The 13,583-nt window shown below is 34.2% G+C and overlaps 1 protein-coding gene across 4 annotated transcripts in view; it reads left to right on the plus strand.

The window, feature by feature from the left end:
• Positions 1 to 13,583, plus strand: part of USP34 (ubiquitin specific peptidase 34) — a 242,422-nt gene that overhangs the window by 157,165 nt on the left and 71,674 nt on the right. For all 4 annotated transcript variants that reach the window (XM_081588454.1, XM_081588456.1, XM_081588457.1 and 1 more), the window contains 5 exons: positions 3,582 to 3,707; positions 4,915 to 5,037; positions 5,159 to 5,242; positions 5,751 to 5,837; positions 10,594 to 10,794. In XM_081588454.1, coding sequence (XP_081444580.1) covers positions 3,582 to 3,707; positions 4,915 to 5,037; positions 5,159 to 5,242; positions 5,751 to 5,837; positions 10,594 to 10,794 — 621 coding nt within the window. The remainder of the gene's footprint in view (positions 1 to 3,581; positions 3,708 to 4,914; positions 5,038 to 5,158; positions 5,243 to 5,750; positions 5,838 to 10,593; positions 10,795 to 13,583) is intronic.

Here is a 13,583-nt window from a genome sequence, read left to right on the forward strand (position 1 = left end):
TGAGAGTTGGACCATAAAGAAGGCTGAGTACTGAAAACTTGATGCTTTCGAACTGTGGTGCTGGAGAAGAGTCTTGAGAGTCCCTTGGACAGCAAGGAGAGCAAACCAGTCAATCTTAAAGGAAATGAAACCTGAATATTCATTGGAAGTACTGATGTTGAAGCTCCGGTACTTTGGCCACCTGGTGTGAAGAACCAACTGATTGGAAAAGACCCTGATGCTGGGAAAGATTGAGGGCAGGAGGAGAAGGGGGCAACCGAGGATGAGGTGGTTGGATGGCATCACGGTCTCAATGGACATGAGTTTTGGCAGAGTCTGGAAGATTGTGGAGGACAGGGAAGCCTGTTGTGCTGCAGCCCATGGGGTCGTAAAAAGTCTGACACGACTGAGCAACTGAACAACAATAACATTTATATATTATTAATGTTTGGTCTCTGAGGGAGACCATATAAACCTCAGCTTTCAAGATGAAAAGGAGGCTACTAAATGAAGAGAATGAGGAATAATTTAGAGTAGACTCATTCCTGAAGCCCTTGATAATAAGAAGGAGTTAGGCAGGTCTGGGAATCGTTTGGGAGCTAGTAAGTAGAGTGAGGAGGGTAGTGGGAGAGTGAAATGAGGGAAATGAGATGAAAAGGTAAACAGCCAAGCTGGCCATTGCACGCTGTTTCCAGTTCACTCAAAATGGACAGCATTGTCATGGTGTTTTGTTTTGTTTCATATTTTATTAATTTATTTAGCTGTATTTATTTATTTAGAGTCTTTGTTGGTGAGCATGGGCTTTCTCTAGTTGCTGCAAGCAACTAGGCTGGTCCCTAGTTACAGTGCATGGGCTTCTAATTGCAGTGACTTGTCTTTTTGTGCAGCCTGGGCTCTAGGGCCCTTGGGCTTCAGTAGTTTTGATACACAGGCTTAGTCACCCTGAGGCATGTGGAATCTTCCCGGACCAGGGATGGAACCCATGTCCCTTGCATTGGCAGGAGGATTGTTAATCACTGGCCCACCAGGGAAGTCCACCGTTGAAGTATTTTAAGCAGAGGGAGAGACATATATCTTAATTTTCCTTTTAAAGGTAGTAGGTTTGTTTGACAGGGATAGAAAAAACAATAAGGAACCTCATGTACTATCATGTAAGTAGTACATGGAGGAAGAATTGACTTTATTTGGGTAGAAACCAACACAATAGTGTAAAGCAATTATCCTTCAATAAAAAATAAATAATTAAAAAAAATTGACTTTAAATACCATCTTTTTAGTGACAACTCTCAAACTCACTTCTCCAGACCAAACCTCTTCTCTGAGTTCCAAACTTAAACATTCAGTTGCTTACTTAACACTTCCACTTGATGTCCCATAGGCATCCATTCTTCTTCATTGAAATGGAATCCACCCAGTTCCTCAAGTCAGAAACCTGGACTCCATCTCTTCTTTTCTTCTTCCTGAACCTGAGTCTATCCCTCCTCCTGATCCTGTCTGCCACACCTGATGTTTTGACCTGTTGTCCTCTTAGTTTATTTTCACTGCCACCATTCTATTTCAGGGGACCATCTTTCTTGGAAGAATCATCATTTTGAGATTGGCAGATAAAATAGTGGTGCTTTTATGACTTTTCCATGTTAGGCTAACAGAGTTCTTTCCTAAGAATGTTAAGTGGCTTCTTTCTACGTTTCCAGGATGTATTTGCTCATGAATTACCAAATTGAGTCATCTGTTCCCCATAACCTGGTTTCTTGTGTGGTGGCACACTGTTAAATTCCCAGGAAATCCCCTTTTTATTCAAGCAGAATAATCTTGATAATAATGGATGTCCATAAACCTCCATTTCCTCACCTTTAAATTTTATGTCATACTTAATGACCTTTTACTTCATGTCAGTGTTGTATTGCTAGCTTAAAAGTAAAAGATAATTGTAAGAACTTCCTGATTTTCTGAGGAGGGTGCTAATAATCTATGAAGTGTGTTATGGGAGCATAAGGAGCAAACAAAAATTTGAAAAACTAGGAGTGTGATTATGATGTAATTCAAACATAAAGACAGAAAGACAGATTGTAACCCATACTACAAAAGACCTTAAGAGGTTTTTATTTGTATTAAAATGGATTGTTATCATCATGGAAGACTTTAAAGCAACAAAGAGTCACAAAGTTTAGGTGTTAGTTGGGAGGATTATGTTAAGGGAAAAGAAAGACCAGAGGTAGGCAGACCAGTTAGTAGCCCATTGTACTTGACCATGTGAAGCCTAAACCAGAGAGAAAGCATTCATTTTTGGACAGAGAAATTGTTGAACATCGTGACCAGTATGCAGTTGATGGTGTCGGGTTTCTTTGTTGTACTAGACTAGTTCAATCTTGGAGAGGATTACCAAAAACATAATGGATCTTTACTATGTATGACATTGTGTAGCCTTCTAGTCACAATGTAGATCATAGTTGTGTACACTTGGGAGATTTTTTTTTCCCCTCTAGATCATCTGTTGCAGTTTAGTCCCTTCCTGTTTCCCTCCCTCTCCTTTCCTTCTCTTTTTCAAACTGGGTGTTTACAAAGGAATGAATTCTATTTTACTGAAGAACTATCAATGCCTTGTCTTCCACTAAGCTAACAGTATTAACTTGGGTTGCTTCTCTTTTTTCATTAGGTCTGTGTAAAGCAAAGTTTAGCTTGAAATTCCATCTCTAAAATTCTCTTACCTTCAAAGTACATTAGCTTTATACCATTATACAGAAAGAACTGAATTATTTTTTGTAGATGTGTGAGGATATTCCTTGGACATCTCTTAGGCTGGGTGAATACCTCAAAATCATTATGTGATAGCAACTAATAGTAGAATAATGAGTACAAACTCATACTCTGGAAAATTCCAGAACTGTAAATTTTAGCTTTCATTGCTTGTTTACCTCTTAGTGTTGTTCTTTAATTAAAAAACAAAAACAAAACACAAAAACCCCAAAACTTGCCTATTTCTTACATTGTTGTTTTTGTTCGGTCGCTAAGTCGTGTCCGACTCTTTTTTTCTTAATACTTTCTGTAATATTGTTTAGCTTACTGTTATCTCAGTACCTTAGAGAATTCAAATTTAACAAGTGATAATGGAAAAAAGTAGGTTCTTTAAAAGTGTTTGTTTTTCTTTTATCTGTGCTTGTCTGAGATTGAAATATAAGGTATGAATTAGGAAAATAAGAGAAACAGGTGTACTCTTTTCCCAAATGGAAGGTCAGGGATTTAATTAACCAGCTTTTTGCCATTCTTGGAATAGTGGCCTGCAAAGAGGAGATAGGTGATAGTCTGATTGAAATTTACTTGGATGACTTCATAAAACATTTTCACTTCTGTTTGAAAAGTTTTTCTAAGGAAAGTGGCCAGAGTTGCAGGTCACTTTTTCCTAGAAAAGTGTTCAATAACAAGTTGAAAACCCACTGCTTTGACATAACTAACTTTACTGTGTAACAAATGGTTTATTCTCACTTTAAAGTAAGATTTTGATATATTATTAAACTTGATAGTGATTTGATGCAGATCGAAATTAAGTTTAGATTTTTTAAAAAACTAATCTGTTTGATAATCAGTTGTTCTTATTTTTGTAGAGCTTAAGATGTGAAGAACTTCATCTTCACGCAGAAAACCTTTCCAGGCGTGTATGGGAGCTACTGATGCTTCTTCCTACATGTCCTAACATGTTAATGGCATTCCAGAATATCTCAGATGAGCAGGTAAGTTCACAAAATATTTTTAATTCCCTGGAGGAGGTTATCAGTTTACATTTCTACTGGTAGTATATGAGATTGGTTGCTAACCTGTAACCTCAATAAAATTTTGCCCATTTAATAGGTTAAAAAGTGCCACTTCATTTTAATGTTCATATATTTAATTATTAGTGAGCTTGAGTAATATGGGCTAAATACAAGGCAAGGATGGTCTCTAAAATTATCTCTGTAAACAGTAAATTTGCCTTTATATTAGTATTTTTTCATATTACTGTATGTTCTGAATATTGCTTTGTTTTTGACAACAAAAATTAACGTTTAGAGAAAATACACTATGGTTTAATGATATTTGCATTAGTGCTTGTTTTGGCTGCTTATACACGGCAACTGGTAGAAATAGAGAAAAAGGGAGGCAAAGAAATTTAATAGATATTAATATTTTCAGAGGCATGACCTCACATATATTAAGTGTTACTATATCTTTGTAAAGATGTCTGTTAAAATTAAAGATTATTTTTATAAGTTATATAATAAGGGGTTACTTAGTGGGAGTACCAACAGAACACCTATTGAACTAACGGAAAAACAGTGTTGTAATGTTACACTAACGGTTATCTATGATTTGGGATGTTGTTAGGTGATTTTTCAAGACCCTGTATTTTGAATGCCTTAAAATGCCTTAAAAGTGAAGAAATTGGGCCTAGAAAATGGGAGTTGATGACTCATTGTAGCTCTGTGAATAACATTGTCCAGGGTGCACCTTAAGTGTGAATAGCACTTATAAATTGAGAGTAGAAAAGAATAATATTTTAACGTTCGTGTATTTGTATATGACTTTTTAAATGGGTAGGTGTCACATAAATATTAAATACACAGTGTACTACTGTAGCCTTAAAAGTTGACACAGACAATTAGGCTGTGTGTTTTTCATTCAGAAGATGGTAAATTACCTCAACTGTTTTGGAGGATAACAGATAATATTTTTTTCCAATGCCGCTATTTTGTATTAATTTTAGCAAAATTTAAGGAATAATTGGTATTTTAAGCATATGATTAGTTCCAATGATATAGGTGCCCTTCGTATATGTAATGTTTGAGTTTTTATATGTTGTGTCAGTTTCTTTAGTCCCCCAGCCCCTGGTGCTGGGAAGGAGGTGTGGTTCTCTTAGTAAGTTGGTTTGAGAAAACTGTATTTTTCTTTTTTTAATTTAAGAGTAATGATGGACTTAATTGGAAAGAACTGCTCAAAATTAAAAGTGCTCACAAGCTGTTATATGCCCTGGAAATTATTGAAGCACTGGGAAAACCTAACCGAAGAATAAGGAGAGAGTCAACGGTGATTGCATTTCCATTATTATCATCAAATGTTTGTTTTTCTCTCTGGAGTAAAATTCCAGAGTACATTATCTTTTAATCCTCCTGCCACCCTTCCTTATTTATTTTTGCCATTCCCACAGGGAAGTTATAGTGATCTTTATCCAGATTCAGATGATTCAAGTGAGGATCAAGTGGAAAACAGTAAAAATTCCTGGAGTTGCAAGGTTTGATTATACATGTTTTGCAGTGTCTTGGTAAAAATAATCTATCTCGTGTGCCAAAAGTAGGTACCATAATTGTTGTTTTAAAGTAAGGTACCATTTAAATAAACCATGATTTTTAAATTATATGTTACTTTAATCACATTAATAAACTGAGATTATTTAATTCCCTGGTGCTTCTGTTTTTAGCACTTATTTTTTTCCTTCATTAGAATACTGTGTTAGGACATCCCAGTGCCTGAAATTAAATGGTTAATGGAATACAAAGATATGTATGTAGATTTTTGTAAGAATCTTTTCAAAAAATTCTTGAAAGTTAGCTGGCTGTTGTAACTTTATTGTATAGAAGTTATATTGGTTATTTAAGCCAAAGAATAATATCCTAAATGAAAGATACGTAGTATTTTACTTACACACAGACACACACACATCCAGTCACTGAATCAAAAAGCAGGTTTTACTGCATTGTATAGCTGCTTTCCTCTTACCATACTCTCGCAATTGCTTACAGTTTGTTGCTGCTGGAGGACTTCAACAGTTGTTAGAAATTTTTAATTCTGGAATTCTAGAGCCAAAAGAGCAGGAATCCTGGACTGTGGTAAGTGAAAATTCACCCTTTCAACCAGTTAGAGTAGCTGATTGCCACTTCATAAGCCAAATCCATGAACCACTTGCAAGTGTAATTTTTGCTGCAAACTTTATTGTAGTAAAGGAGTGTGGAGTACAGTAGAAATAAATTTAAGGAAAAATAAGGAATCTGGTGAGCTAATTATGCACTAAGAGTTCTCAGTGTCAACTCTACAAATTTTAAGTGCTAATAATATTAATGGCACTGAACTATAAGTAATTCATGAACATATTTCCATTAGCTTGGTAGGTTATATATTAATGTTTATGTAGTCTTAAAATTTGGGATGCTTTTTAAGAAAAACTTGGTATATGTCTTTAGTTTTTTGAAAATATTCTTTTTGTTTTGTTTTGACCATGTTTTCCTTTAAGCAGCTCTACTCAAAAATACATTTCCAGACCATTTGTGACTGGTCTGCAATGAAATAGGTACAGAATTTGAGAGTAAGCCTTTAAAAATTTTTGTAGCAGTTGGACATTGATGTAGTATTTTTTAATAGTATTTTACAAAATTCTTGATCTTTAACAAAATGGAAGTTTTAGTAAGTAGTACTTAACTACTGTTAACTTAAAGAAGCACTGTCCTATAATATTAGGAAAATAAAATTGCTTACTTGTGGAATATTTTAAAATTCATAATGATGGACCAAACTGCGTAATCTAGTTTTGTATGAAATGGAAGGTATGCTCGTTTCCTGACCTCCAGCAAAGCAGAATAGCATTATCAAACATTGCATTCAGAAATCAATTTCTTAGTACTTGTTTTTTAGAATTATTTTAGAGTCGAGGAGTCAGATGTTCCTGATTTACTATCGAATGCTGCTGCATCTAGTATATTAAAGAAAATACACTTTTTAAGACATGTATTGCTATCTGTTAAGATGTTGTTGATCTTACCATTGGTTTCAATACTTCTTTGCCATTTTTATTTTACATATTTTGCTACAGATATTTTCCTTCTTAGAATAGATAACTCTGCAGTAGTAATTGTTGTTTATTGACTTTTAAAACTCAGATTTCTTTTGTTGTGTTTTATTGTTGTGTTTTTCTCACTACTCTTTCAGAATTATAAGGTGCCTTTTAGTTCTCAGGCAAAGTGAGAGAATTTAAAAGTTTTAATGAGTAGTTATGTGTTGTTCATAGGACTTTTGCTTAAAAACTGTTCTGTGTTTGCTTTGAATAAAGTTTACAGGTAATCATGTGCTAAAGATTTTCTCTGTTCTGCTTTAAAATCATGGATACTTTTATGAAGTATTAAGAAAAATTTAGTACCATATAGCACACATTGTAGCTTGGCAACACTTGAGATGGCTAGTTTCCCTAAGACACAGATTGCTTTCAGATTGACTGAGATCCACTATTTATAATGTATCTCTCCATGTATTAAAGAATACTGTGATCATCTTATGATTCACAAACTAAATTTTCGTGAAGTCCTATTTTTCTGTTTTTTCTTTTGTTACTTGAGCTTTTGGTATTCTCTCCAAGACATCATTGCTAAATACAATGTCATGACCCTTTGGTTCTGTGTTTTCTTTCAAGATTTTTATTGTTTTTTTAGGTCTTATATTTAGATCCTTGATTCACTTTGAGTTAATTGTTGTATATGGTGTTAGGTAAAGGTTCAACTTCATTCTTTTGCATGTGGAGGTACAGGTTTTCCAGCACCTTTCCTTGAAAAGACTCCTTTTGCCACAGTGAATGTTCACGGCATCCTTATCAAAAATCATTTAACCGTATAGATGAGGGTTTATTTTGGGGCTCTCAGTTCCATTCCTTTTTTTAAAGCTATCTTTATGCCAGTACTTCACTGGTATCAGTTACTGTAGCTTTGTAGTAAGTTTTTAAATCAGAAAGTGAGTCCTCCAGGTTTGTCCTTTTCTTTCAAGATTGTCTGTTTGGAGTCCCTTGAGATTCCTTGTGAATTTTAGAATGAATTTTTCTGTTTCTTCAAAAATCATCTTAAGATTTTATTAGGGATTGCATTGAATCTGTAGGTCACTTTGGGTAGTATTGATATTTTAATAATAAGTCTTCCAGTCCATAAATGCAGGATATGTTTCCATTTATTTGTCTTTAATTTCTTTGAGCAACTTTTTTTAGCTTTCATTGTAGATGTCTTTCAGCTCCTTGGTTAAGTTCCTTCCTAGGTATTTTATTCTTTTTAATGCTATTTTAAATGGAATTGTTTCTGTCATTGCCTTTTCATATTGTTCATTGTTCATGTACAACTGAATTCTGAACGTTGACTTTGTATCCTTCTACTTTGCTGAGATCATTTATTAGTTTTAACAGCTTTTATGTGGAGTCTTTAGGGTTTTCTGCATCAGTAACAAACAGATAAATTTATTTCTTCCTTTCCAATTTTGATGCCTTTTATTTTTCTTGTGTATTGCTCAGGCCAAAACTTAACACTACTGTGTTGAATAGAAATGGTGGAAGCAATTGTCCTTGTGTTGCTCCTGATCTTAGAAGAAAAGCTTTCAGTCTTTCACCATTGAGTATGATTTTCACTGAGTTTTTCATATATGACTTTTATTTATTATGTTGCACTAGTCTTCTTCTGCTTCTATTTCATTGAGTATTTTAATCATAAAAGGGTGTTGAATTTTATCAAATGCTTTTTTCAGCAGTAATCAAGATAATGTAGTGTTTAACTTCATTTTGTTAATATGGAGTATTTACATTGATCGGTGCTCATATGTCGAACTATCCTTGCATTCTAAGAATAAATCCCACTTGGTCATCCTTTTAATATATTGCTGAAAATTCTGTTTACTAATATTTTGTTGAGGACTTTTACATGACTATTCATAAAGAATATTAACCTATAATTTTCTTGTTGTGTCTTTGGTCTAGCTTTGGTATCAGAGTTAATGCTTGCTTCATCAAATGAGTTATGAAGTTCCCTCTTCAGTTTTTGGGAAAGTTTGAGGATTACTGGCATAAGTTCTTTATGTTTGTTAGAATTTACTAGTGAAGCTGTCAGGTCCGGACTTTTCTTTTTTGGGAGATTTTTGGTAACTGAATCAATCTCCTCACCAGTTATAAGTCTGTTCAGATTTTCTATTTCCTTTTGATTGAGTCTTTATAAGTTTTGTGTTTCTACGAATTTATTAATTTTGTATAGCATATTGAGTTTGGGGACATAACAACAGTTGTTTGTAGTACTCTCTTAACATCTTTTTTATTTCTGTAGAATTAGTTGAAATGTTCCCACTTCTATTTCTGATTTTAGTGATTTGATTCTTCTTGTTTCTTAGTCCTCCTAGCTAAAGGTTTGTCAATTTTGTTCTTTTCTAAGAACCAGCTTTGTTTTCCAGTGTTTTTTTTTTTTCTTTAGGTTTTTCTATTCCCTATTTTATTTATCTCTGTTTTGATTTTTATTATTTCCTTTTTGCAACTACTAGCCTTGGGTGTAATTTGTTCTTCTTTTTCTAGTTTGTTAACCTCTAAAGTTAGATTAATGAGATCCTTGTTTTTTAATGTAAACATTGTTATATATTTCACCATTAACATTTCATTTGGACCATGTTTTTTATCTTCTTTTGTAAAGTGTCTGTAAATATCTTGGGGATTTTTGTTTTGCTTTCTTTGAGGTTTTTGTTTTTGTTTTTTTTCTCTTAGTAAAGAGCTGTAAGACTTTTTTCCTTAATGAATTTGGACGAGTTTTTTTGGTCAGGTATATGTGTTAAGAATATTTGCATTCAATCTGTAGTTTGTCTTTTCTTTATAATTACAGTGTCTTTTAAGCAGAGAAGTTTTCAATTTTAATCCTAGCTAAGAAACCTTTTTTCTAAGGTCACAAAGATACTCTCCTATGTGTTCTTCTGTAAATTTTATAGTTACCTTTTACATTTAGATCTGTGATATATTTTGAGTTAACTTTTGTATATGTAGAATGAGGTTGAGGTTTTATTTTTCCATATGGTTATCCAATTTTTCTAGCACCATTTGTTGTGAAGACTTTTTTTCCTCACTGAAAATTTTGTGATACTTTTCTTGAGAAATCAGTTGCATAGTATTGCTGTGTTTCCTGGTATATTGGTATAGTTGTAACACTTAGTAGCGGTATTAGGAAGAGAAGAGAACAAGGACCATTGAAGAGAAAGCTCTCATACATAGATGATGTTCTTATTTATTTGAAGGAATTACTTTATTTAAAAAATTTTAATGTAGAGCTTTAAATCAGTTAGGAATTTTACTTTCCATACTAAGCAGTATTTTATTGATGAAATAATTGTTTTATTTTACATGTACATTTGTAAAGTGCAAATTTTCAATTGAAAAGTTATCAAATTATTGAGAGTAGTTTTCACTCCCAAATATTAGAGTATATGCCACTTAATGTGGAGAGACAGCTTCTAATATTTTTGCCCTTAATGCTAATTTTGTAGGTAAAGTATTTTAATAATTTTAATATTTCAGTTCATTCCAAGCAGTATTTTTTTATATCTTGTTATTATATACATTTATATGATTATTTCATGATAGAAATACAAGTATCATTTTCATTTCATTGAATACACATTCTAGTTATCTAGTATCTATTTTTATAAGATTGGGTTGTTATTAACCATAATACATGAACAGGAAAAATTTCATTACCACATGGATTAAGTACTAGCTATAATTATTTTCATTTTCTAGTCTTTCATTTCAGTTTGTATAGTGGCCATGTGAAATTAATGAAAATTAGGTAAATGACATTTTCTTCTTATCCACAGTGGCAGCTAGACTGTCTTGCTTGCTTGCTGAAGTTAATATGCCAGTTTGCAGTAGATCCATCCGATTTGGATTTAGCTTATCATGATGTCTTTGCCTGGTCTGGTATAGCAGAAAGCCATAGGAAAAGAACATGGCCTGGCAAGTCAAGAAAGGCTGCTGGTGATCATGCTAAGGGTCTTCATATACCAAGATTAACAGAGGTAAAGTAGAAACATTACCATTAAACTGTAGTAATACACTTGTCTTTTAAGAGAATTTATTTATTTTTGTTTTTACAAAGTGAATAATACTGATATCTATGAAATGCTATCCTAGATCACCACAGTATGACCTCACAGCAGAAGTTATGCCTTCATTTTAAAGCAGTAGTAATTACAAAGGAGTAAAACTTTTCAGTTCATCATCCAAACTGCAGAGTGAATTTTATGCCATTTTTTATTTGTTATCTAACTGTAGGGTTGAGTTCATTAGTTGGTCTCGGTAATTTTTATGCTGAATGGAGGATCTATTCAGAAAAACAAACTATACTAGGTATTCCAACAGAGTAGATTTAAAATTGAGAACTAATTTTATTCATATGTTTCGGAGTTGTTGAGTTGCTAAGTCGTGTCTGACTCTTTTGTGACTCCATGGACTGTAGCCCCATCTGGGATTTTTCCCAGACAAGAATACTGGAGTGGGTTTCCATTTCCTTCTCCAGGGAATCTTCCCGACCCAGAAATTGAACCTGTGTCTTCTGCATTAGGAGGTGGATTCTTTTCCACTGAGCCATCAGAGAATCCCATGTTTTGGAGGGCTATGAATTAAAACGGGAGTGTTAAGGTAATGCAGGCAATTTCACATATTTTTGAGGAATATATGTAAAAGATTATAGTTAGCAGAAGTGAGAAGCTTATAGATGGGATCTTGCTTAACTGGAGTTTAGGCCTCTGAGGAACTCATTCTATTACTGATTCTGAAATCAGTTTCCTCATCTGGTTAAAATACTTCTGGAACAGTGTTAATAGAAAAAGCAAAAAGAATTCCCTGGTGGTTCAGTGGTTAAAGCTCCGTGCTTTCACCATTGGGGGCCCAGGTTTGATCCTTGGTCAGGAGCTAAGATCCCACAAGCTGCGTGGCACAACCAAAAAAAAAAAAAAAAACCCCAAAACAAAACAAACAAAAAAGAAAAAAAAAGCACGTAAGTTATCTCTCAAGTATCCCAGGTTGACAAACTTAAAAGAAAGCCAGCTGGCAGAGGAGAAATTTACCAGCCGTTATAATGGCAGAGCAAGTTCGTAGTATGGTGGGTTTGGAGCTGAATAAAAGTGGCACGATAACCAGCACATCCAGCAATAAAATTAAGTCTTTTTGACTGTGGATTCTGTTGTTCATACAATCAAATATTTGCCCTTCCACTGTATCTATCAGTGAACTTAACTGGGGAAGGTTGAAGATAAGTTTTTACTCAGTCTGTTCCTTATTTTGTAATCCCTTGAGGACAGCAGCTTACCTCATACCTGTTCAAGAAACTTCAGAGCAATGAGTTGTTACTGATAGAGAAATAAAATACATATACTCATATATGGGATTTTTAAATAATTGGCTTAAAAAAATTTGTTCAAGTACATAATTACTAAAAATATTTAGAATGTACAATTGAGGAAATTCCCTAATGGCTCAGTGATTAGGACTCTGCACTTGCACTGCTGAGGGCTCAGGTTCTGTCCCTGGTCAGGGAGCTAAGATCCTGCAAGCTGTGGTGTGGCAAAAAAGAATATACAGGTGAACCTCCCCAGAGTCACAGGTCATTACCATGGGTTCTCTTTTTATGTGCTTATTTTTTTCTATGCATATGCCAATATTACAGTTTTAGTTTAGAAAAAGAGCATATGATATATTTTTTCATTTGTTTATCATAATAATTAGAGTATGTAAATCTAAGCTATTTGAGGGGTAATTTTTGTTACCCTTTTTCTCGAGACAAAGTCATCTAATAGTAAGAAAGAAACACTAATTCTTTTACTAATTTATTGTCATGCAATATTTCATTTATTATCCTTCACTAGCCTTTTAGAAGTTTCAGATTCCAAATTTAACTTTCAAATTCCAGCCTAAGTATAGCTTGTCTTTTTTTTTTAACTTTTTATTTTGTATTGGGATATAGCCAATCAACAATATTGTGAAAAGAGTCAGGTGAACCGGAAAGGGACTCAACCATACATATACATGTATCCATTCGCCTCCAAACTTAAATATAGTTTTTCTTAAAGCTCTCCTTATTTTTCAGGGACAGCTTTAGTTGCTGCTCTCTTCTATTGATCATTTGGCACATTGCATATACTTGTGTCTCAGTGCTTTTTTTTTTAAATACTGTATTTTCGTCTGCTCTGGGTCTTTGTTGCTGCAAGGGCTTTTCTCTAGTTGTGGTGAGCAGAAGCTACTCTTTAGTTGCAGTGTGCAGGCTTGTCATTGTTGCCTCCCTTGTTGTGCAGCACAGGCTGTAGGGCATGCAGGCTTCAGTAGTTGTGGCACATGGGCTCAGTAGTTGCAGCTCCTAGGCTCTAGAATGTGGGCTCAATAGTTGTGGCTTATGGGCTTAGTTCTCTGACGTGTGGGACCCTCCCAGATCAGGGATCAAGCCTATGTCTCCTGTATTGGCGGGCAAACTCTTCGCCACTGAGCCACCAGGGAAGCTCCTGCAATGCTTTGTATGTTATCTGCTGCATTGAACTGACTTCCCCAGGATAGGAACAGTGCTTTTATAGAGTTTAGTGCCCAGAATGAGTTTGGACCTGCAGAAGGAATTGAATAATTTTTTATTAAGTTAGCAAATATTTTTTCTATTATATAGATTAAGAACTGAGAAATTCAGTATTAGAGTCATACAGCTTGAAAATAAGTAAACTAATGTTGAACCTCAGGGTTTTTAATCTGGATGCCAAGCTTGGTTAACTATAGTATTTGTTTCACAAATGAAAAATGTTACTTCATCTACTGCCCCCCAAAA

The sequence above is a fragment of the Giraffa tippelskirchi genome, chromosome 4, assembly GCF_054371585.1.
Source record: "Giraffa tippelskirchi isolate mGirTip1 chromosome 4, T2T-mGirTip1v1.2.pri, whole genome shotgun sequence".
Classification (NCBI taxonomy): Eukaryota; Metazoa; Chordata; class Mammalia; order Artiodactyla; family Giraffidae; genus Giraffa; species Giraffa tippelskirchi.